Raw genomic sequence first — 26,032 nt, forward strand, 5'->3', positions numbered from 1 at the left:
CTGATTAACTGCTTCCGGTTAGTTATATTTAGTTGTTTACCCAGAATGCCCAATAGCGTTTGTTCTCTGCGAAACTTAATGTTCAATTAAACAGACAGGCGGATTTAGGCTAACTAAGTAATTACGTGGAAATATTACACATTTCTAATATGGTTATTTAATTAAGTAAGATGCAACGAGAGAGACCATTAGGTATGATGTTAATGACTTAATATGACTGCATGAATTAATGACACTGCCTAAGACCTGGCCTTTACCCATTGACATGCTGCATCTTAACAAAGCTCTGTCAGGTTTTTAGTTCCACTCAGATTTCCCCTGTTGGACTGAGTGCTAATTCTCTAGAGCAGTTTGACCAGTTCTGTTGAAACCATATGAATACAACAGCACCGGCACTCGGTAAGCCATGCCCCTGTATTGAAACCATATGAACCCAACAGCACCGGCACTCGGTAAGCCATGCCCCTGTATTGAAACCATATGAACCCAACAGCACCGGCACTCGGTAAGCCATGCCCCTGTATTGAAACCATATGAACCCAACAGCACCGGCACTCGGTAAGCCATGCCCCTGTATTGAAACCATATGAATCCAACAGCACCGGCACTCGGTAAGCCATGCCCCTGTATTGAACCCATATGAATCCAACAGCACCGGCACTCGGTAAGCCATGCCCCTGTATTGAAACCATATGAATCCAACAGCACCGGCACTCGGTAAGCCATGCCCCTGTATTGAAACCATATGAATCCAACAGCACCGGCACTCGGTAAGCCATGCCCCTGTATTGAAACCATAACACTATTGGATTTTTAAATGAATTTCTGCATTCAGTATCCATTTGCTTTACCTTCATTGTTGCCTCCAGAGTCCTGTACCTCTCAGAGGGTATGCAGCAATAAAGGAGAGAATAGCGGCCGGCAGGAAAGCAGAGGTATTTGTCTTTATAAGTCCTTACTGCCACTTATGAAGACCAATGTCAGTGAATATACATCAATGGCTTTATTGCAGAAAATGGCACCACAAAGCAGATTCAGCGCCTCAGGCTGCTCAAGGTGGAGCAGCGATTGGCCTTGTCTGTCAAGGACACCCCTACACGTGATGGGGCAGTGGACACATTTCCTGCAGAGCAGTGGAATACATTTGGGGTATATCCAGCATGTATTAGGAAAAGGAGACTGGAAGAACATTTAACTTGAACTTTAACTGTCTAAATATGGAATCTTTTCCCCTTGTTATTACTTTTAGAATATACTATGGGTATTGTATTCTGATAGAATTGAGATAATTAATGAAATATTCTTCCAGTATTTCATCCATTGTGGGAAATACTACCTAGAGATTTCAACATCAAATTGTTTTCCATTGATCAAGAGGAGTCGTCAGGCTCAATTTGTATTTGTTATTTTGGAGCCAAGATGACAACCCAACTCAATATCTATTTGTCATCACATTCTTAATTTATTTTGCCAATAAAAAGCCAACAAGTGCATTAATATTGCATTTCCTAGAATAAACTCCTTTCATATTTGAATTCACTGCTAGCAATTATTTTCTTTCCATTACAGTATGTGACCATCAATCTGGATGAATCAATTACTCTAAAGCTTCCAAAGGCACATTTCACTTCTGCTCCTTGACTGCACTGCACTTCTCTGAGAAAACTGAGAATACACTCTCTCCTGGATAACACGAGAGAGTGTATGGAGGGTAGAGATTTGAACCCCAACCATTCTAGACACCTTTTTCTTAATGGGACCAGGGTTTACCCAGCTTGACTGTTAGGAGGGACTGTATGAATCGTCCTCATTGTAGTGTTTGCTTTTATTACTACAAGCCTGTGTAGAATGGGAGATAATACCATGATCCTGCCATGTTGCATGGATATGGGATGGCTAAGCCTTTTAGGTTCACACTAGAGTGCCTGGTGGTTGATGTTCCCAGTAGTTGCAAGGTGGGAATTGGTGCCTGAGATACTGTATGTAGCTATGTAGGCTATCTTTGTAGTTTACAGTACTTTATGTTTACAGTCCTAGTACATACAACCAATGTAATCTGTATAGAGTAGCATCAAGACAATTTTCTTGGGTCACTATAACTACATCTATTTTGCCAATTGGATTGGTCCCATCCCAACCTCACTACTCACTAGACCCTTATGATCACTCGGATAAGCATGCCTCTCCTTAATGTCAATATGCCTTGTCCATTGCTGTTCTGGTTAGTGTTTATTGGCTTATTTCACTGTAGAGCCTCTAGCCCTGCTCAATCAATATACCTTATCCAACCTTTCAGTTCCACCACCCACACATGCGATGACATCACCTGGTTTCAATGATGTTTCTAGAGACAATATCTCTCTTATCATCACTCAATGCCTAAGTTTACCTCCACTGTATTCACATCCTACCATACCTTTGTCTGTACATTATACCTTGAAGCTATTTTATCGCCCCCAGAAACCTCCTTTACTCTCTGTTCCGGACCTTCTAGACAACCAGTTATCATAGCTTTTAGCCATACCTTTATCCTACTCCTCCTCTGTTCCTCTGGTGATGTAGAGGTGAATATAGGCCCTGCAGTGCCTAGCTCCACTCCTATTCCCCAGGCGCTCTCTTTTGATGACTTCTGTAACCATAATAGCCATGGTTTCATGCATGTTAATATTAGAAGCCTCCTCCCTAAGTTTGTTTTTTTCACTGCTTTAGCATACTCTGCCAACCCGGATGTCCTAGCCTTGTCTGAATCCTGGCTTAGGAAGACCCCAAAAACTCTGAAATCTCCATCCCTAACTACAAAATTTTCAGACAAGATAGAACGGCCAAAGGGGGCGGTGTTACAATCTTCTGCAGAGATAGCCTGCAGAGTTCTGTCCTACTATCCAGGTCTGTACCCAAACAATTTGAACTTCTAGTTTTAAAAATCCAACTCTCTAAAAACAAGTCTCTCGCCGTTGCCGCCTGCTATAGACCAGCCTCTGCCCCCAGCTGTGCTCTGGACACCATATGTGAACTGATTGCCCCCCCATCTATCTTCAGAGCTCATGCTGCTAGGTGACCTAAACTGGAACATGCTTAACAACCCTCCAGACGAGCTTCAATGCCATACAACTCTCCTTCCGTGGCCTCCAACTGCTCTTAAATACAAGTAAAACTAAATGCATGCTCTTCAACCGATCGCTGCCTGCACCTGCCCGGCCATCCAGCATCACTACTCTGGACGGTTCTGACTTAGAATATGTGGACAACTACAAATACCTAGGTGTCTGGTTAGACTGTAAACTCTCCTTCCAGACTCACATCAAACATCTCCAATCCAAAGTTAAATCTAGGATTGGCTTCCTATTCCGCAACCAAGCATCCTTCACTTATGCTGCCAAACATACCCTCGTAAAACTGACCATCCTACCGATTTTTCTACTGTATTATTGACTGTATGTTTGTTTTACTCCATGTGTAACTCTGTGTTGTTGTATGTGTCGAACTGCTTTGCTTCATCTTGGCCAGGTCGCAATTGTAAATGAGAACTTGTTCTCAACTAGCCTACCTGGTTAAATAAAGGTGAAATAAAAAAATACAAAATAAAGACTCTATAGTGCGTTCACGTCTGTTTACTGCTAGCAGGCTGTAAACTTTCTTCTGAATTTAGAACATCTTCATAGGCTGAATGCTGTACCTCAGAATATCCTGACATCCCATATCCAAAATGCACAGATCACCTCCCTTTGAAAATGAGATGAGCCAGAATCTGGAGCTCCTTCTCCCCCTGTGGCAGGTATGTCTGTCTGTCCTGCAGGATTTTACCTCTTTATGGGCTTCACTGGAAATCCGGTTAGTGTATCGCAGAACCTCCAGCTCCATGTCAGTCTTAGTCAGCCGGCTGCAGGAAGAGAAGGAACAAGGAGTCAAGGGCCTCTTCTCTATGTTCATTAGATTAGATCAACTGCTTAACGTTAGCATGCCAGGTGTAGATTACTATATTTTATCATGCACAAACATACATTATCTAGGTCTGCAGTATAGCACCCAGCCAGAGGCAACAGTACCACCAAGAAAGCCAAAGCTGTGTGTGTGTGTGTATGTGTGTGTGTGTGTGTGTGTGTGTGTGTGTGTGTGTGTGTGTGTGTGTGTGTGTGTGTGTGTTAGAGTGGGGGCTGAGATAGAAAAAGTGATACGAAAGCTCATCTGTTCACAGCATGTTGATGTTGAGGTGAAACTTCAATAAACAGGTGTATAATGAATTCAGCTAACACTCACATTACTCATCCTTTCCTCACTGCTGATACACACACACACACACACACACACACACACACACACACACACACACACACACACACACACACACACACACACACACACATGCTCACAGGGAAATCAGCTTCTTACCATCTTGTTAGTGAGGTGTTTTTCTGATTCTATTCTTGGTCATGGTTTCTACCACCATTTATGTCTTAATGATTCTCTTCATGTTAGAGATGTAGTCACCACCTCAGATGACTCAGAGTGAAACGGCCACAGTAGACTAATAAGACTTTACAAAAATAGTTCCACATAAGAAAATAAGCAGTAACCAATGGTTACGGGTGGATATTCTACAGAGCACTGTGACAGAACTATTCTAATGGGGTGTTACATTTCATGTCCTTAATGAACCCCTCAAACTAACACACATCATACTGGTAAATATGTATTACTTCAAAAAGGCCTAGGTTACACAAAAACTCTCATGCATAAAAATATGATTTCTATCATTTCCCCTAGGAGACGTGCCTGAATGGTGATTTAGCTCATTTGAGAAAATGTCAGTTCATCAGGACGGTAAGGCCCTTGAACTCTCTTTGGTAATGAGCAAGGAGAGAAAGAAATGGAAAGTTTGCAGCAGAGAGGAGTGTAGCCATAATGAACCGTCTTCCTATAGAGGTAAAGGTCTGAGCCTAATGCCAGGGGCAGCCAGACAAGCACGAAGACCATTACAGCTGAGAAGGCTGGCTTAGGGCTCTGCCTGGGAGGCCAAAAACAGCCCAGGGAAAAGCACTGCTTCTGACAGCATAAACACAATTACCTCAGGAGGCTGATGCTGCGATGGCTGCTGTCTCACTGGTGGGTCTGAGAGTAAAGATGCTCTAGAACTAACACTATGTTTTTATTGACTTAAACTATAGTGGTTATACAAAAGGTGACATTTAAATTTCATTTTGGTTAATAAAATTACAACAGAGAGACATTTTGGTAAAACTGCAGAATCAAATCAAATGTTATTTGTCACATGCGCCGAATACAACATGTATAGATAGACCTTACCGTGAAATGCTTACTTACAAGCTCTTAACCAACTAAGCAGTTCAAGAAATAGAGTTACGAAAATATTTACTAAATAAAATAAAGTAAAAAATAAAATAAAAAGTAACACAATACAATTGCATAACAATAACGAGGCTATATACAGGGGGTACCGGTACCGAGTCAATGTACAGGTTAGTTGAGGTCATTTGTAATCTAATGAATTTGTACATGTAGGTAAAGTGACTATGCATAGATATCTTAGCATTTGTAACAAAGTATCATGTTTAAGAGGGACTGGGGAGGAAGTTTGACACTTTAAAATCAGAGCTTCAGTTTTGGGCCATCTAAATTCATAGAAGGAGCACCAACACAAATGACCTGATGAACCTGTTTTTATAGTTCAAGGGGTGCAATCAAGAGGCGTATGGACAGATCTTTCTACAGTATATGGAATAAAACAATATGCACCAAATGAGATGTAGAAAGTCATTTGAAATGGCAGTGAGGCTTAAAGAGGAAATTTGAGGATGGAGATGTTTCATAGCTTGACCATTAACTATTCCTTATAATTTGCCTGGCCTTTGATCACACACAACCTACTGTATCTAACACGCCATGAACATAATCATAAAAGGGTACTAGCGCCTGCAGATTCAAACTACATTACAGGTCAAATTCAGCAAAAAAATCTAAACGTCTCCAAGATGCAGCTAGTCCTCCTGATGGTCTGGAAGATGGAAGTCTAAGAGATGAAAGCTTTTCAATTGACCCCCAACAGTTCAGAAATAGGTCTTGAATGTCCTTCACAAATACTTTTTTCAAAGAAAACTTCTTAAATAGTGGTAGCCAATATAAAAAATGATCTATAACAGGATGGATATGTTCTGATGAAAAACTACCTCCTACAAAACATCATTATGTCAAAAACAAAAGAAAGGTAACATGAAAGCTGAAAGAGAGTTGAATGATGCAGTTACTCTGTTATACTTTATTACATCAGACTACATAACCTCCCACTCTTTCCAGAATTACACAGAGGGTCCAAAGAGATTACATTTCTCTATGAAGTTTCAATTAAAAAGGATTCATTATTGTTCATTTAATATTTTATCAAAGCAGCATTTCAGTATTTTATCAAAGCAATATTTGGATTTTTCTCAGTTTCGAGTTTTATGCACCATTTTTAAAATTCAACTTCTGTCAAACAATCAGACATTAATTGATTAATCAGAGATAATGAGCATGTCTGTCATTTTAGAAGTGTTTCAATCTTCAAATTATCACAGTTAACACTGCAGAATCTCAGAGAGTGAAAGTGCAGCAAACAGAAACTAGTTGCAACTTACCATCCCACAATGACTGGAAGCAGAACAATGTTGTTCACTTGGAGTCTGAAATATCAGACATAAAAGGTTGTGTTGTTGATCAAGGTACACAACCAAGATACTACAATTAGAAATACCACAGAAATGCCTTTGAAGTATTTAAGACACATTTCGAGATGTACAGGAATGTGCTTCCAAGCTCACATAGCTCACTGTGCATTATATAGATTATCCTAAAAACGCATAGTTTAAGGGTAAAAGTTTGACTATTTAAAATTCTCTTGGATGTAGACAAATAAAATGAGAGTTCTATCCAAACTTGCAGATATTATCACCACTGTGCTGACAGCATGAACAGTTGACTCAAGCACCACACTTCTATTTGGCTTCCATTAATGAAGATGTCAAGAGTGTCTTGGTTATGTTGTGAATAAAAGTGTGTGCGCATATACAGACAGGACATTTTGCAAATATGAAAAGAACAGAAGAAAAAAATGAAGGCCAATAGAACAGAAAATAATGTTGCTGCCATGAATTAATAACTCACAAGCAAGGAGCAAGATCTCAGTGTCAACCGAATTAGTTCCAGAATTAAATTAATCACCAACCAATCTGTATGCAGGAGCATTCACTGCATGTCGGTAATAAAACTCTGTCGACCTCGCTGAACAATGTACAATTACACTAATGAATAATTGATGCCAATTAAACGAACTGGCTGATTCTTTCAAAGGAGGCTTCGCGGCAGGTACTCCCACTATCTGTGATCTGTCCACGCTGGAAAAAACATGTCTCAGTCTACTGCAGGAGTAGAACACTGTGTAATCGATTACTGTCTATCTGGGTCTAAAAGGAAAATGAACTCATCCCAAATTATGACAACAAGCTTAGAGAGAAACGCCAATAGAATAACATTGAAGCAGATTGTAGAGAACGACTGTTTAAACAACAAAATAATGGTCGTACGTGTTGGACCTGCAGTTCATTAAGACAAAGCAATTTGTATGTTAATACTGAATGACACACCCAGTATATTGAAAAGTGTGCAGCATGTTGGTAAGAGATACAGCATGATGACAGTAAACTCTGTGGTCATTTCTGATCTAACAGACCCACATTGATTGAATTGACAGCATCTACATGTTACAATAAAATGGGATTAGTTGATGGTAGAGGCATACCAAGGCATGCCATTATGTTGTGAAGTATCAAGTGTTGCATTGAGTGTTACCAAAGTTGGTAGAACTCCCAGCTTTATGTTGGAAACGGCATCATAGGTCCTCTGTAGCTCTACTCCTCCTCTGTTCCTCTGGTGATGTAGAGGTTAACCCAGGCTCTGTAGGCCCCAGTTCCACTCCTATTCCCCAGGCGCGATCATTTGTTGACTTCTGTAACCGTAAAAGCCTTGGTTTCATGCATGTTAACATCAGAAGCCTCCTCCCTAAGTTTTTTTTCTCTCACTGCTTTAGCACACTCCTCCAACCCTGCAGTCCTAGCCGTGTCTGAATCCTGGTTTAGGAAGGCCACCAAAAATTCTGAAATTTCCATCCCCAACTACAACATTTTCCGCCAAGATAGAACTGCCAAAGGGGGTGGAGTTGCAATCTACTGCAGAGACAGCCTGCAGAGTTCTGTCATGCTATCCAGGTCTGTGCCCAAACAGTTTGAGCTTCTACTTTACAAAATCCACCTTTCCAGAAATAAGTCTCTCACTGTTGCCGCTTGTTATAGACCCCTCAAAGCCCCCAGCTGTGCCCTGGACACCATATGTAAATTAATCGCCCCCCATTTATCTTCAGAGTTTGTACTGTTAGGCGACCTAAACTGGGATATGCTTAACACCCTGGCCGTCCTACAGTCTATGCTAGATGCCCTCAATCTCACACAATTTATCATGGAACCTACCAGGTACAACCCTATATCCGTAAACACGGGCACCCTCATAGATATTATCCTGACCAACCTGCCCTCTAAATACACCTCTGTTGTCTTCAACCAGGATCTCAGCGATCACTGCCTCATTTCCTGCATCCGTAATGGGTCCGCAGTAAAACGACCACCCCTCATCACTGTCAAACGCTCCCTAAAACACTTCAGTGAGCAGGCCTTTCTAATTGACCTGGCCCGGGTATCCTGGAAGGATATTGACCTCATTCCGTCAGTAGAGGATGCCTGGTTATTTTTTAAGTGCTTTTCTCACCATCTTAAATAAGCATGCACCATTCAAAAAATGTAGAACTAAGAACAGACTGCCCTTGACCAACACAAAAACATCCTATGGCGTTCTGCATTAGCATCGAACAGCCCCCGTGATATGCAACTTTTCAGGGAAGTTAGGAACCAATATACACAGGCAGTTAGGAAAGCAAAGGCTAGCTTTTTCAAACAGAAAGTTGCATCCTGTACCACAAACTCCAAAAAGTTCTGGGACACTGTAAAGTCCATGGAGAATAAGAACACCTCCTCCCAGCTGCCCACTGCACTGAGGCTAGGAAACACTGTCACCTCCGTTAAATCCACGATAATCTATCATTTCAAGAAGCATTTTTCTACGGCTGACCATGCTTTCCACCTGGCTACCCCTACCCCGGTCAACAGCTCTGCACCCCCTGCAGCAACTTGCCCAAGCCTCCCCATTTCTCCTTCACCCAAATCCAGATAGCTGATGATCTGAAAGAGCTGCAAAATCTGGACCCTTACAAATCAGCTGGGCTAGACAATCTGGACCCTCTTTTTCTAAAATTATCCGCCGCAATTGTTGCAACCCCTATTACTAGCCTGTTCAACCACTCCTTCATATCGTCTGAGATCACCAAAGATTGGAAAGCTGCCACGGTCATCCTCCTCTTCAAAGGGGGAGACAGTCTAGACCCAAACGGTTACAGACCTATATCTATCCTACCCTGTCTTTCCAAGGTCTTCAAAAGCCAAGTGAACAAACAGATCACCGACCATTTCGAATCCCACCGTACCTTCTCCGCTATGCAATCTGATTTCCGAGCTGGTCATGGGTGCTCCTCAGCCATGCTCAAGGTTCTAAATAATATCATAACCGCAATCGATAAGAAACAATACTGTGCAGCCATATTCATCGACCTGGCCAAGGCTTTCGACTCTTGTCAATCACCACATTCTTATTGGCAGACTCATCAGCCTTGGTTTCTCAAATGACTGCCTCGCCTGGTTCACCAAATACTTATCAGACAGAGTTCAGTGTGTCAAATCGGAGGGTATTTTGTCCGGACCTCTGGCAGTCTCTATGGGGGTGCCACAGGGTTCAATTCTCTGGCCGACTCTCTTCTCGGTATACATCAATTCTCAATTCTCAATTCTCAATTCTCTGATCCACCTCTACGCAGACGACATCATTCTGTATACTTCTGGTCCTTCTTTGGACACTGTGTTAACAAACCTCCATATGCGCTTCAATGCCATACAGCTCTCCTTCCGTGGCCTCCAACTGCTCTTAAATGCAAGTAAAACTAAATGCATGTTCTTCAACCGATCCCTGCCTGCACCTGCCCGCACGTCTAGCATCACTACTCTGGACGGTTCTAACTTAGAATATGTGGACAACTACAAATACCTAGGTGCCTGGTTTGACTGTAAACTCTCTTTCCAGACTCACATTAAGCATCTCCAATCTAAAATTAAATCTAGAATGAGCTTCCTATTTCACAACAAAGCGTCCTTCACTCATGCAGCCAAACATACCCTAGTAAAACTGATTATCCTACCGATCCTCGACTTCGGCGATAAAATTCTGTTTTGTCACCAAAGTCCCATATACTACCCACCACTGCAACCTGGATTTTCTTGTCAGCTGGCCCTGGCTTCATATTCGTCGCCAAACCCACTGGCTCCAGGTCATCTATAAGTATTTGCTAGGTAGAGCCCAGCCTTATCTCAGCTCACTGGTCACCATAGCAGCACCCACCCGTAGCACGCGCTCCAGCAGGTATATCTCACTAGTCACCCCCAAAGCCAATTCCTCCTTTGGCCGCCTTTCCTTCCAGTTCTCTGCTGCCAATGACTGGAACGAATTGCAAAAATCACTGAAGCTGGAGACTCATATCTCCCTCACTAACTTTAAGCATCAGCTGTCAGAGCAGCTTACAGATCATTGCACCTGTACATAGCCCATCTGTAAATAGCCCTCCCAACTACCTCATTCCCATATTGTTTTTTTGTTTTTTTTGCTCCTTTGCACCCCAATATCTCTACTTGTGTGTTCATCTTCTGCACATCGATCACTCCAGTGTTTAATTGCTAAATTGTAATTATTTTGCCACTATGGCCAATTTATTGCCTTACCTCACTAATCTTACCTCATTTGCACACACTCTATATAGACATTTCTATTGTGTTATTGACTGTACGTTTGTTTATTCCATGTGTAACTCTGTGTTGTTGTTTGTGTCGCACTGCTTTGCTTTATCTTGGCCAGGGGACAGTTTTAAAAAAGAACTTGTTCTCAACTGGCCTACCTGGTTAAATAAAGGTGAAATAAATAAAATAAAAAAGTTGGTAGTGCAGGGCTCTCACAATGTCTGTATAGCGGGTTTGATTCCTGGTACCACCCATACGTAAATAATATATATATATAAGCGTGCATTATTGTAAGTCACTTAGGATAAAATCCATCTAAATGGCACATATTATCAGCAATCTATATGAGAGTAGAAAGGATGAGGAGCATTGATAAAAGATCACCATGATGATCAACCATCTAATTAGGAGAAACAAAAGCTCATGTTTTCTTATTATCCTGAACTGCTGACAGGAAGGTCTCTCTTATAAGCAGTGATGTGGTACTATGGCTTCCCTGGTACTAAACACATTAAATGGCAAAGCTCAAACGAGCTTAACACAGTTTATTACTCCTCTGCAAACAGCTTAAATGTCAGGCAACATGGCCCTGACTTGATAATGTTTATAGAGAACATTGATCAATGTTAGAGAACTATCATTGATTTTCACAGAGGATACACAACAGCATAAGAAAACACAACAAGCAGCCACTGAGTTGGAGAACTATTAGTTTTAACATCAGTAATGTCTCTGACACTATACTGTGATAAAGTAAAGTGATAAAGTAAAACATTTAACAAAGCTACCAGCTGGGTAAGTGAGTATTTTTTATCTACCACCCCACGAAATATTATAAAAGCTTTTTTTAGGAAAGATCCAGATATGCATACTGAATACACTGAATACACTGCTAAAAAAAATAAAGGGAACACTTAAACAACACAATGTAACTCCAAGTCAATCACACTTCTGTGAAATCAAACTGTCCACTTAGGAAGCAACACTGATTGACAATAAATTTCACATGCTGTTGTGCAAATGGAATAGACAACAGGTGGGAATTATAGGCAATTAGCAAGACACTCCCAATAAAGGAGGGGTTCTGCAGGTGGTGACCACAGACCACTTCTCAGTTCCTATGCTTCCTGGCTGATGTTTTGGTCACTTTTGAATGCTGGCGGTGCTTTCACTCTAGTGGTAGCATGAGATGGAGTCTACAACCCACACAAGTGGCTCAGGTAGTGCAGCTCATCCAGAATGGCACATCAATGCGAGCTGTGGCAAGAAGGTTTGCTGTGTCTGTCAGCGTAGTGTCCAGAGCATGGAGGCACTACCAGGAGACAGGCCAGTACACTAGGAGACGTGGAGGAGGCCGTAGGAGGGCAACAACCCACCACAAATGTGTATGTGTCTGCTCAAACGGTCAGAAACAGACTCCATGAGGGTGGTATGAGGGCCCGACGTCCACAGGTGGGAGTTGTGCTTACAGTCCAACACCGTGCAGGACGTTTGGCATTTGCCAGAGAACACCAAGATTGGCAAATTCGCCACTGGCGCCCTGTGCTCTTCACAGATGAAAGCAGGTTCACACTGAGCACATGTGACAGACGTGGCAGTCTGGAAACGCCGTGGAGAACGTTCTGCTGCCTGCAACATCCTCCAGCATGACCGGTTTGGCGGTGGGTCAGTCATGGTGTGGGGTGGCATTTCTTTGGGGGGCCGCACAGCCCTCCATGTGCTCGCCAGAGGTAGCCTGACTGCCATTAGGTACCGAGATGAGATCCTCAGACCCCTTGTGAGACCATATGCTGGTGCGGTTGGCCCTGGGTTCCTCCTAATGCTAGACCTCATGTGGCTGGAGTGTGTCAGCAGTTCCTGCAAGAGGAAGGCATTGATGCTATGGACTGGCCCGCCCGTTCCCCAGACCTGAATCCAATTGAGCACATCTGGGACATCATGTCTCGCTCCATCCACCACCACAGACTGTCCAGGAGTTGGCGGATGCTTTAGTCCAGGTCTGGGAGGAGATCCCTCAGGAGACCATCCGCCACCTCATCAGGAGCATGCCCAGGCGTTGTAGGGAGGTCATACAGGCACGTGGAGGCCACACACACTACTGAGCCACATTTTGACTTGTTTTAAGGACATTACATCAAAGTTGGATCAGCCTGTAGTGTGGTTTTCCACTTTAATTTTGAGTGTGACTCCAAATCCAGACCTCCATGGGTTGATAAATTTGATTTCCATTGATATTTTTTGTGTGATTTTGTTGTCAGCACATTCAACTATGTAAAGAAAAAAGTATTTAATAAGAATATTTCATTCATTCAGATCTAGGATCTGTTATTTTAGTGTTCCCTTTATTTTTTTGAGCAGTGTATTTTTATTATTTCCCCTTTTTTTATTATTTCCCAGGTAGGCAAGTTGAGAACATGTTCTCATTTACAACTGCGACCTGAGTGATGTGACAGCTGAAATCAAGCAGTAAGTGAGGGAAGTGTTTATTGAGTTTAGTTGAAGGATCTACTTCATCATTCTTCACACCCGTAGCAGATTTAGCAGAAAAACATGTAGTGTGACTTTATATTTGGAATTAATGAGCCCAGAAAGAAGACTCTGATTAATGACACAAAATCAGAGGATGATGTTCCGTATCCAACAAATTATAAACATGCTGTGAGCAATATAAAAACTATACAACTTTAACCTTAATTTTACAGGATGATGGATTAGAGATAACTACTTTAATTTTTGCAAGGCTCACGATGGGACAACATTTCACCCTGACCCCTACTCAAACTGATGTCCATGTGTCAGTATTTTGATCAAGTCTAATGAGACCATGTTGACTCAAACTCCCTGAGTGCACTGTTATTCCAAACAGCAATGATTCCCTGGGTACCAAGACAGACAGAGACAGCATTCACACCATGTTGAAACCATACTAAAGCACTGTCCTTGTTTGCCAGTAAAAATAGCAGAAGCCTGGCATGACCAACAGGGTACCAATGTCATACTTCATTCCGAGTCAGAGATGACCAGAGACCCAAGATCCTGTTGAAATACACCTGCTGTGCTAAAAAAAAAACGGTAAAAAGCTACAACCCACTCGGCACACACTGGTTGAATCTGCGTTGTTTGTACATAATTTCTCAACGTATTGTGAAATGGAATCAATATGGAAAAAACATCAGATTTCAAAAAGGTTATCAACCAGTACTGTTTTCATCTCATCAGCATTGAAATTAGGGTAAAACTTCAACTTACATACATTGACTTAAACTGACTAACAGGTTGTTACATCAGTCTAATTTCAACCTAATCATGAAAACAATATATACATTGAGAAGTTTCTATAACTTGATTGGAGTCCACCTGTGGTAAATTCAATTGATTGGACATGATTTGGAAAGGCACACGCCTGTCTATATAAGGTCCCACAGTGGCCAGTGCATGTCAGAGAAAAAACCAAGCCACGAGGTCAAAGAAATGGTCAGTAGAGCTCCGTAGGACTGTCAAGGCACAGATCTGGGGAATGGTATCAATAATGTCTGTAGCGTTGAAGGTCCCCAAGAACACAGTGGCCTCCATCATTCTTAAATGGAAGAAGTTTGGAACCACCAAGACTCTTTCTAGAGCTGGCTGCCCAGCCAAATTGAGCAATCCAGGGAGAAGGACATTGGTCAGGGAGGTGACCGATGGTTTTGAACATGAAAAGTTATTAATAAACAAATAAGGCACATTTGGGCAGTCTTGATATAAAATGTTTAACGGAAATGCAATGGTTCATTGGATCATACACTGCTGCCATCTATTGGCCAAAATCGAAATTCTAGCTGGCCTGGAATAATACATTATGGCCTTTCTCTTGCCTTTCAAAGATGATGGTGCAAAAAATATACAAAAGAAAGTTGTATTATGAAGGTCAGTCAATAAGGAAAAAAGTTCAAGAACTTTTAAAGTTTCTTCAAGTGCAGTCGCAAAGACCATTTAGCGCTCTGATGAAACTAGCTCTCATGAGGACCGCCACAGGAAAGGAAGATCCAAAGTTACCTCTGCTGCAGAGGATAAGTTCATTAGAGTTTCCAGCCTCAGAAATTGCAGCCCAAATAAATGCTTCACAGAGTTAAAATAACAGACACATCTCAACAACTGTTCAGAGGAGACTGTGTGAATCAGGCCTTCATGGTCAAATCGCTGAAAAGAAACCACTACTAAAGGACACCAATAATAAGAAGAGACTTGCTTGTGCCAAGAAACACTAGCAGTGGACATTAGACCGGTGGAAATGTGTCCTTTGGTCTGGAGTACAAATTTGTCATGTATTGTCATGTTGTGTCTTGTTTCTGTCCTTTCCCTTCACCCTGTCTCCCTCTGCTGGTCGTTATTAGGTTACCTTTTCTCCCCCTCTTTCCCCCAGCTGTTCCTTGTCTCCTCCTAACTACCTCGTCACCCCTTTTCCCACCTGTTCCCTTTTTCCCTCTGATTAGTCCTCTATATCTCTCTCTGTTTTTGTTTCTGTCTTTGTCGGATTCTTGTTTGTGTTATTCATGCCTGAACCAGACTATCGTCATGTTTGCTGCAACCTTGTCCTGTCCTGTCGGAATCTGCCGGTCCATCTGAGCCTACGTATGTTTTGTTATTAAAGAAGCCCTGTTTACGTTAGTTCGCTTTTGGGTCTCCGTTGCCCCCCTTAACAGAAGAATCCGACCAAGAATGGACCCAGCGACTTCGGATCCTCTCCACTCAGCCGTCGAGATCCAGGGAGCGATGCTAGGCAGACACGAGCAGGAATTGTCTGCTGCTCGACATGCCGTTGAGACCCTGGCCACCCAAGTCTCCAACCTCACAGAACAGGTTCACCATCTCCGCCTCGATCCACCGGCCACTTCCAGGGCTTTCGAATCTCCGGAGCCCAGAATCAATAACCCGCCGTGTTACTCTGGGGAGCCCACTGAATGCCGCTCGTTCCTCACCCAGTGTGATATTGTGTTTTCTCTCCAGCCCAACACTTACTCCAGGAGCACTGCTCGTGTCGCCTACGTCATATCTCTCCTTACTGGACGGGCTCGTGAGTGGGGCACGGCAATCTGGGAGGCAAGGGCTGAGTGTACTAACCAGTATCAGGACTTTAAGGAGGAGATGATACGGGTTTTTGATCGATCTGTTTTTGGGGAGGAGGCTTCCAGGGTCCTGTCTTCCCTATGTCAAGGTAATCGATCCATAACAGACTACTCTATTGAGTTTCGCACTCTTGCTGCCTCCAGTGGCTGGAACGAGCCGGCTTTGCTCGCTCGTTTTCTGGAGGGTCTCCGCGCAGAGGTAAAGGATGAGATTCTCTCCCGGGAGGTTCCTTCCAGCGTGGATTCCTTGATTGAACTCGCTATTCGCATTGAGCGACGGGTTGATCTTCGTCACCGAGCTCGTGGAAAGGAGCTCGCGTTCTCCGTTGCCCCCCTCTCCGCATCACTACCATCTTCCTCTGCCGGCTCGGGTGCTGAGCCTATGCAGCTGGGAGGTATCCGCATCTCGACTAAGGAGAGGGAACGGAGAATCACCAACCGCCTCTGTCTCTATTGCGGTTCTGCTGGTCATTTTGTCACTTCATGTCCAGTAAAAGCCAGAGCTCATCAGTAAGCGGAGGGCTACTGGTGAGCGCTACTACTCCTGTCTCTCCTTCAAGATCCTGCACTACCTTGTCGGTCCATCTACGCTGGACCGGTTCGTCAGCTTCCTGCAGTGCCTTAATAGACTCTGGGGCGGAGGGCTGTTTTATGGACGAGACCTGGGCTCGGGAACATGACATTCCTCTCAGACAGTTAAGGGAGTCCACGGCCTTGTTCGCCCTGGATGGTAGTCCTCTCCCCAGGATTCAGCGTGAGACGCTACCTTTAACCCTCACTGTTTCTGGTAATCATAGCGAAACCATTTCTTTTTTAATTTTTCGTTCACCTTTTACACCTGTTGTTTTGGGCCATCCCTGGCTAGTTTGTCATAATCCTTCCATTAATTGGTCTAGTAATTCTATCCTCTCCTGGAACGTCTCTTGTCATGTGAAATGTTTAATGTCTGCTATCCCTCCTGTTTCCTCTGTCTCTTCTTCACAGGAGGAGCCTGGTGATTTGACAGGGGTGCCGGAGGAATATCACGATCTGCGCACGGTGTTCAGTCGGTCCAGGGCCACCTCTCTTCCTCCACACCGGTCGTATGATTGTAGTATTGATCTCCTTCCGGGAACCACTCCCCCCCGGGGTAGACTATACTCTCTGTCGGCTCCCGAACGTAAGGCTCTCGAAGATTATTTGTCTGTAGCTCTTGCCGCCGGTACCATAGTCCCCTCCTCCTCTCCCGCCGGAGCGGGGTTTTTTTTTGTTAAGAAGAAGGACGGGTCCCTGCGCCCCTGCATAGATTATCGAGGGCTGAATGACATAACAGTGAAGAATCGTTATCCGCTTCCTCTTATGTCTTCAGCCTTCGAGATCCTGCAGGGAGCCAGGTTTTTCACTAAGTTGGACCTTCGTAACGCTTACCATCTCGTGCGCATCAGGGAGGGGGACGAGTGGAAGACGGCGTTCAACACTCCGTTAGGGCACTTTGAATACCGGGTTCTTCCTTTCGGCCTCGCTAACGCTCCAGCTGTCTTTCAGGCATTAGTCAATGATGTCCTGAGAGACATGCTGAACATCTTTGTTTTCCTTTACCTTGACGATATCCAGATTTTTTCACCGTCACTCCAGATTCATGTTCAGCACGTTCGACGTGTCCTCCAGCGCCTTTTAGAGAATTGTCTTTTTGTGAAGGCTGAGAAGTGCTCTTTTCATGCCTCCTCCGTCACATTTCTCGGTTCTGTTATTTCCGCTGAAGGCATTAAGATGGATCCCGCTAAGGTCCAAGCTGTCATTGATTGGCCCGTCCCTAAGTCACGCGTCGAGCTGCAGCGCTTTCTCGGCTTCGCGAACTTCTATCGTCGTTTCATCCGTAATTTCGGTCAGGTGGCAGCTCCTCTCACAGCCCTTACTTCTGTCAAGACGTGCTTTAAGTGGTCCGTTTCCGCCCAGGGAGCTTTTGATCTCCTCAAGAATCGTTTTACATCCGCACCTATCCTTGTTACACCTGACGTCACTAGACAGTTCGTTGTCGAGGTTGACGCGTCAGAGGTGGGCGTGGGAGCCATTCTTTCTCAGCGCTCCCTCTCTGACGACAAGGTCCACCCTTGCGCGTATTTTTCTCATCGCCTGTCGCCGTCGGAACGTAACTATGATGTGGGAAACCGCGAACTGCTCGCCATCCGCTTAGCCCTAGGCGAATGGCGACAGTGGTTGGAGGGGGCGACCGTTCCTTTTGTCGTTTGGACTGACCATAGGAACCTTGAGTACATCCGTTCTGCCAAACGACTTAATGCGCGTCAGGCGCGCTGGGCGCTGTTTTTCGCTCGTTTCGAGTTCGTGATTTCTTATCGTCCGGGCTCTAAGAACACCAAGCCTGATGCTTTATCTCGTCTCTTCAGTTCTTCAGTAGCCTCCACTGACCCCGAGGGGATTCTCCCTGAGGGGCGTGTTGTCGGGTTGACTGTCTGGGGAATTGAGAGGCAGGTAAAGCAAGCACTCACTCAAACTCCGTCGCCGCGCGCTTGTCCTAGGAACCTTCTTTTCGTTCCCGTTCCTACTCGTCTGGCCGTTCTTCAGTGGGCTCACTCTGCCAAGTTAGCCGGCCATCCTGGCGTTCGGGGTACGCTTGCTTCCATTCGCCAGCGTTTTTGGTGGCCCACCCGGGAGCATGACACGCGTCGCTTCGTGGCTGCTTGTTCGGTCTGCGCGCAGACTAAGTCCGGTAACTCCCCTCCTGCCGGCCGTCTCAGGCCGCTTCCCATTCCCTCTCGACCGTGGTCTCACATCGCCTTAGATTTTGTCACCGGACTGCCTTCGTCAGCAGGGAAGACTGTTATTCTTACGGTTGTCGACAGGTTCTCTAAGGCGGCTCATTTTATTCCCCTTGCTAAGCTTCCTTCTGCTAAAGAGACGGCACAAATCATCATCGAGAATGTTTTCAGAATTCATGGCCTTCCGTCAGACGACGTTTTGGACAGAGGTCCGCAATTCACGTCTCAATTTTGGAGGGAGTTTTGCCGTTTGATTGGGGCTTCCGTCAGTCTCTCTTCCGGCTTTCACCCCCAGTCTAACGGTCAAGCAGAACGGGCCAATCAGACTATTGGTCGCATCTTACGCAGTCTTTCTTTTCGCAACCCTGCGTCTTGGTCAGAACAGCTCCCCTGGGCAGAATACGCCCACAACTCGCTTCCTTCGTCTGCGACCGGGCTATCTCCTTTTCAGAGTAGCCTCGGGTACCAGCCTCCGCTGTTCTCATCTCAGTTCGCCGAGTCCAGCGTCCCCTCCGCTCAGGCTTTTGTCCAACGTTGCGAGCGCACCTGGAAGAGGGTCAGGTCTGCACTTTGCCGTTATAGGGCGCAGACTGTGAGGGCTGCTAATAAGCGCAGAACTAAGAGTCCTAGATATTGTCGCGGTCAGAGAGTTTGGCTCTCCACTCAGAACCTTCCCCTTAAGACCGCTTCTCGCAAGTTGACCCCGCGGTTCATTGGTCCGTTCCGTATTGCTCAGATCATTAATCCTGTCGCAGTTCGACTTCTTCTTCCGCGATATCTTCGTCGCATCCACCCGGTCTTCCATGTCTCCTGTGTCAAGCCCGTTCTTCGCGCCCCCGCTCGTCTCCCCCCCCCCCCCCCCCATCCTTGTCAAGGGCGCACCCATCTACAGGGTCCGTAGGATTTTGGACATGCGTCCTCGGGGCCGTGGTCATCAGTACCTAGTAGATTGGGAGGGGTACGGTCCTGAGGAGAGGAGTTGGGTTCCCTCTCGGGACGTGCTGGACCGTGCGCTGATCGATGATTTCCTCCGTTGCCGCCAGGTTTCCTCCTCGAGTGCGCCAGGAGGCGCTCGGTGAGTGGGGGGGTACTGTCATGTATTGTCATGTTGTGTCTTGTTTCTGTCCTTTCCCTTCACCCTGTCTCCCTCTGCTGGTCGTTATTAGGTTACCTTTTCTCCCCCTCTTTCCCCCAGCTGTTCCTTGTCTCCTCCTAACTACCTCGTCACCCCTTTTCCCACCTGTTCCCTTTTTCCCTCTGATTAGTCCTCTATATCTCTCTCTGTTTTTGTTTCTGTCTTTGTCGGATTCTTGTTTGTGTTATTCATGCCTGAACCAGACTATCGTCATGTTTGCTGCAACCTTGTCCTGTCCTGTCGGAATCTGCCTGTCCATCTGAGCCTACGTATGTTTTGTTATTAAAGAAGCCCTGTTTACGTTAGTTCGCTTTTGGGTCCTCATTCACGCACCTTAACAAAATTGGAGATTTTTGGTTCCAACCGCCATTTCTTTGTAAGACGGAGTGTGGGTGAACGAATGGTCTTTGCATGTGTATTTCTCACCGCAAAGCATGGAGGAGGGGGTGTTATTGTGTGGGGGTGCTTTGCTGGTGTCACTGTCTGTGATTTATTTAGAATTCCAGGCACACTTAACCAGCATGAATACCACAGCATTCTGCAGCGATACACCATCCCATCTAGTTTGGGCTTAGTGGAACTATCACTATCACAGGACAATGACCCAACACACCTCCAGGCTGTGTAAGGGCTATTTTACCGAGAAGGAGAGTGTTGGAGTGCTGCATCAGATGACCTGGCCTCCACAATCCCCCGACGTCAACCAAATTGAGATGGTTTGGGATGAGTCGAACCGCAGAGTGAAGGAAAAGCAACCAGCAAGTGCTCAGCATATGTGGGAACTCCTTTAAGACTGTTGGAAAAGCATTCCAGGTGAAGATGGTTGAGAGAATGCCAAGTGTGTGCAAAGCTGTCATCAATGCAAAGGGTGGCTATTTGAAGAATCAAATACACAGTTGCTACAAAGATGCAGGCATCCTTCCTAACCCAGTTGCCGGAGAGGAAGGAAACCGCTCAGGGATTTCACCTTCAGGTCAATGGTGACTTTAAAACATTAAAACAGTTATAGAGTTCATTGGCTGTGATTGGAGAAAAACTGAGGATGGATCAACAACCTTGTAGTTACTCCACAATAAGATCCTAAAGGAATCCGATTTCACGCTGCACTTTGGTCCGAGTGTTATTATGACCATCGTGACAGAAGATCGCACCCAACCAGGACCAAGCTGCATTCCCAGGAGGAGAAGGTATCCTGGGCTTGGGAGGAGGTCAAGGAGGAGAATATATCCTGGACTTGGGAGGAAATAATGGGAGGACACGAAAGCCTTCCTTGGAAGCAGATGCAAGGAGAGAAGGGAGGACAGCTACAACTCCGGGGTTCGCGGCCAAAATGAAAGCCCAAAGAACAGCTTTGGGGGGTGGCACACGGCGTGGTCGGCGGAGCCGAGGAGTGAACCAGAGCCAATCTGGGAGAAGATGGACGAATTGGAGGAGAGTGAACAGAGAGAGTCAGAGACCTTCAGTGAGTTGATGGAGAAATTGGAGGAGAGAGAAATGAGAGAGTTGTTGTGTTGGTGTATGATGCACTCATTCACCCTAAAGAGCGTGTCATCAGTTTGCTGCCACCTGAGTCAGCTCTCCGTACTCGTCCTGAGGAGCGTGCTAGCAGTCTGGTAAAAACTGTGCCGGCTCCACGCACCAGGTCTCCAGTACGCCTCCACAGCCCAGTACGTCCTGTGCCAGCTCTCCGCACTCACCTTGAGGAGCGTGTCATCTGTCCGGTACCATGTGCACCGGCTCTACGCACCAAGTCTCCAGTACGCCTTCACAGCCCAGTACGTCCTGTGCCAGTTCCCTGCACTCATCGTGCGATGTGTGTCATCGTTCCAGTACAATTTATGCTGGCTCTACACTCGAGGTCTCCAGTGAGCCTCCACAGCCCGGTACGTCCTGTGTCTCCTCCTCGCACTTGCCCTGAAGTGTGTGTCACCAGTCCGGTACCACCTGTGCCGGCTCCACGCACTAGGCCTCCAGTGAGCCTCCACAGCCCGGTATGTCCTGTGTCTCCTCCTCGCACTTGCTCTGAAGTGCGTGTCACCAGTCCGGTACCACCTGTGCCGGGTCCACGCACTATGCCTCCAGTACGCCTCCCCAGTCCAGTACGTCCTGTGCCTGCTCCTCGCACTCGCCCTGAAGTGCGTGTCCCCAGTCCGGTACCACCTGTGCCGGCTCCACACACCAGGCCTCCAGTGCGCTTTCCCAGTCCAGTACGTTCTGTGCCTGCTCCTCGCACTTGCCCTGAAGTGTGTGTCACCAGTCCGGTACGACCTGTGCCGGCTCCATGCACTAGGCCTCCAGTGCGCCTCCCCAGTCCGGTACGTCTTGTGCCTGCTCCTCGCACACGCCCTGAAGTGCGTGTCACCAGTCCAGAGCTTCCCGACGCTTCCCAGTCCAGAGCTTCCGCCGATGATTCACAGTCCAGAGCTTCCAAAGACGGTTCACAGTCCGGAACCTCCTGCGATGGTCCACAGTCCGGAACCTCCTACGACGGTCCACAGTCTGGAACCAGTCCTGCTCCACGGCAGGAGCCTCCCCCTGCGCCGGTACCCAGTTCAGGTACGGTGTCCAGTCGAGCTCCATGGCAGGAGCCTTCCTCTGTGCCGATGCCCAGTCCAGGCACGGCATCCAGTCCCGCTCCATGGCAGGAGCCTTCCTCTGTGCCAATGTCCAGTCCAGGCACGGCGTCCAGTCCTGCTCCATGGCCAGAGCCTTCTTCTCCACCGGGGCCAGGCCAGGCACGGCGTCCAGTCCAGCTCCATGGCATGAGCCTCCCTCTGCGCCGGTGCCAAGTCCAGGCACGGTGTCCAGTCCAGCTCCAAGGCCGGAGCCTTCCCCTGCACCGGTGCCCAGTCCAGGCACGACGTCCAATCCCGCTCCAAGGCTGGAGCCTCCCTCTGCGCCGGTGCCCGGTCCAGGCACGGCGTCCAGTCCCGCTCCATGGCAGGAGTCTTCCTCTGCGCCGATGTCCAGTTCAGGCCAGGCACGGCGTCCAGTCCCGAATTACCCGCACCGGAGCCGCCACCGACGGTAGATGCCCACCCGGACCCTCCCCTATAGGGGGGGGGGGGGGAGTACTGTCACACCCTGACCATAGAAAGCCTTTTTATTCTCTATTTTGGTTAGGTCGGGGTGTGACTAGGGTGGGTAATTTAGGTTGTTTTTTTTCTGTGTTGGCCTGATATGGTTCCCAATCAGAGGGTTTAGCGTTGTCTCTGATTGGGGATCATATTTAGGCAGCCATTTCCCCACTGTGTTTTGTGGGATCTTGTTTATGTGTAGTTGCCTGTGAGCACTCCATAGCTTCACTTATTGTTCGTTATTATTTTTTGTGCGGGACACGTGTAATAAAAATGTCAAACCGATTTCACGCTGTGCTTTGATCCGAGTGTTATTATGACGATCGTGACATGATATCAATAAGGGATCATAGCTTTCACCTGAATTCACCTGGTCAGTTTATGTCATGGAAAGATTGTGTACATTTCTATGTGGAATTTCAATGTACACATAGTTGTGATCATTATGTTGAAACTACATTGACGTAACAACCTGTTGACAAAATATGTTTGAAACAATATTGATTCAATCAGTGTGTGCCCAGTGGCAAACCACTAGAGAGTAAAGTCAGGTTTTGAGTAAAAACAGGTCTTGGATGTGATACATGCTGCAGCATGGCTATGAAACAGGCTGAGGAATGGGAAGCTCTCTGAGGTTACATATACAAGCAAAAGGTTGAGCAGAATGCACACTGGATCAAGATCAATCACTGTTATCAGGCAATCTGACAAGATATAGGAGATGAAAACAAGTCTCTATCTCTCCCAATGTACAGAGAGAGACAGTGTCATGGTGAGCCTAAGAGGTCAAGATAGATAGGATCTTGTTCAAAACAGCCCCATTAGGAGAGTGGAGACTGAGACTGAGGGCCGAGGACCGAAACAGAATGTGTCAGAGCAGTATGTTGCTGCTAACATTCACATGATGAGTAGTTGGGAAAGCTTCCACATATTATGGTCACGCACGGTTTCATGTCAACAACTGCGATACTATAATGAATACAGACACTGACAAGACCATTGCACCTCAGTGCAAGTTTGTTGAGACAAAAGTAATCTGTGTAATATTTCACTGGCAATGATAAAGGTGTAAACATGACAATTGAGCAAATACGAAGCTGAGAGACTATGTTGAGTGAATATGTTGAGCAACTAGCTGAAAAATTATGTTATTAAGCTGATGTATGAGGGCACTGATGGTAATTTAATTAATCTTAAGCAACCCAGAGGGAGCCCAGCATAACCCATCATCTCATTATGACCACTCTCATATCCAGCACAAAAGAAGTGCTGTGCAGCCAGAATGGCACTTTTCAAATTGTACATTTTGTTCAATTGTTTAATGTGAGAATACAACCCCAGTGTTTTTTCCAAACAGTATAATTCTCCAAACAAGATATGTTTACTGCAGAGTTGAATGGAGAGTTTACTATGTCAAACATCCCAGATGAATATGGCTTTGTCTTATTTGATTTTTTCCTGGCTCAATTTACAGTAAGTAGATTTTCAATGACAAGAACACACTATTTAGCGAAGAGTCTGTAATCTATAATTTGTGATTGGATCCAGAACATTGAGAAGCAAATTACCATTTTAGGTAAGTGGGGAATTATGATCATTATGGTGATCAAGATTGGCTTGTTTGCATATTGCGGGGAAGTCAAGCAGCTTTAATTACAAGCATTTCACTACACTGGCAATAACACCTGCAAAAGATTTGTATGTGACCAATACAATTTGATTACCGAGTTGGGCACAGGGGCCTTTCCAGAGTGATTTATCAAATGGCATCCTATTCCCTATGTAGTGCACTACTTTTGATCAGACCATATGGTAGTGAACTATATAGGAAATAGGGTGCCATTATATATGCAATGGATGTGAAGGAACTCAAACTAGCCCCCTTAATTACAGACCAAGGGGATGGGATGTAAGGGTCTGCTTAATGAATTCACACTGTGGCATTACATTGGGATAGTGGGGCACCAAACAGTCAAGGATCCCTCTCTCCAAATAAGGTCTCAGTCACATCCAATCTGCACTGCAGTCTACCAACAAACTGTTCCACCAGACTATTCTGTGTTTCTGTTTGTTGTGGTTGTTGCTGTTTATGTAATGACAGCTATTCCCTTTGCACCGCAGCACTACCCCTTGACTACTGGCAACTACTTTCTAAAAGCAGTGGCAGAAAGTGAGAGAGCAAGAGAGAGAGAGAGAGAGAGAGAGAGCGAGAGAGAGAGAGCAAGAGAGAGAGAGAGAGACAAAGACAAAGAGAGAGAGAGACAGAGCGAGAGAGAGAGAGACAAAGACAAAGTGAGAGAGAGACAGAGATAGAGAGATAGAGAGAGAGAGAGAGATTGGTTGGGGGGGTTGGACGACAGGCTGAGAAAATCTGTGTTATTAAACTGATGTATGAGGGCACTGATGGTAATTTAATTAATATTAAACAACCCAGAGGGAGCCCAGCATAACCCATCATCTCATCATGACCACACTCATATCCAGCACGAAAGAAGCGCTGTGCATCTGGAATGGGACTTTTCAAATTGTACATTTTGTTCAATTGTTTAATATGAGTATACAAACCCAGTGTTTTCCACACAGTATAATTCTCCAAACAAAATATTTTGTGAACTGCATCCCAGATGAATATGGCTTTGTCTTGTTTGATTTTTTCCTGGCTCAATTTACAGTAAGTAGATTTTCAATGACAAGAACACACCACATACTGTTCATATGGTGTGAATTCAAAATTCAGAACCATTTAGTGACGAGTCTGTAATCTGTAATTACAAAGCATTGAGCACGCTTACAGTGCAGTCGGAAAGTATTCAGACCCATTTACTTTTTCCACATTTTGTTTGTTTACAGCCTTATTCTAAAATTAATTAAATTGTTTTTTCCTTCTCAATCCTCCTACACACAATAACCCATAATGACAAAGCAAAAACTGTTTAATTTTAGAAAATTTCTAACAAAGAAAAAAACGGACATATCACATTTACACAAGTATTCAGACCCTTTACTCAGTACTTTGTTG

The 26,032-nt window shown here is 45.3% G+C and overlaps 1 protein-coding gene across 1 annotated transcript in view; it reads right to left on the bottom strand.

The window, feature by feature from the left end:
- The window catches only part of LOC149983097 (xaa-Pro dipeptidase-like), a 57,276-nt gene extending 34,760 nt beyond the window's left edge, over positions 1–22,516 (bottom strand). Inside the window, exons 1-4 of the mRNA XM_090239458.1 lie at positions 22,433–22,516; positions 7,327–7,388; positions 6,633–6,677; positions 3,805–3,880 (exon numbers count right to left, since the gene is read on the bottom strand). Of these exons, the coding sequence (XP_090095584.1) occupies positions 3,805–3,880; positions 6,633–6,677; positions 7,327–7,388; positions 22,433–22,516 (267 nt within the window). The remainder of the gene's footprint in view (positions 1–3,804; positions 3,881–6,632; positions 6,678–7,326; positions 7,389–22,432) is intronic.
- Positions 22,517–26,032: the final 3,516 nt, after the last annotated feature.

Source organism: Oncorhynchus mykiss, chromosome 6, assembly GCF_057628025.1.
Source record: "Oncorhynchus mykiss isolate SJ-2025 chromosome 6, ASM5762802v1, whole genome shotgun sequence".
Classification (NCBI taxonomy): Eukaryota; Metazoa; Chordata; class Actinopteri; order Salmoniformes; family Salmonidae; genus Oncorhynchus; species Oncorhynchus mykiss.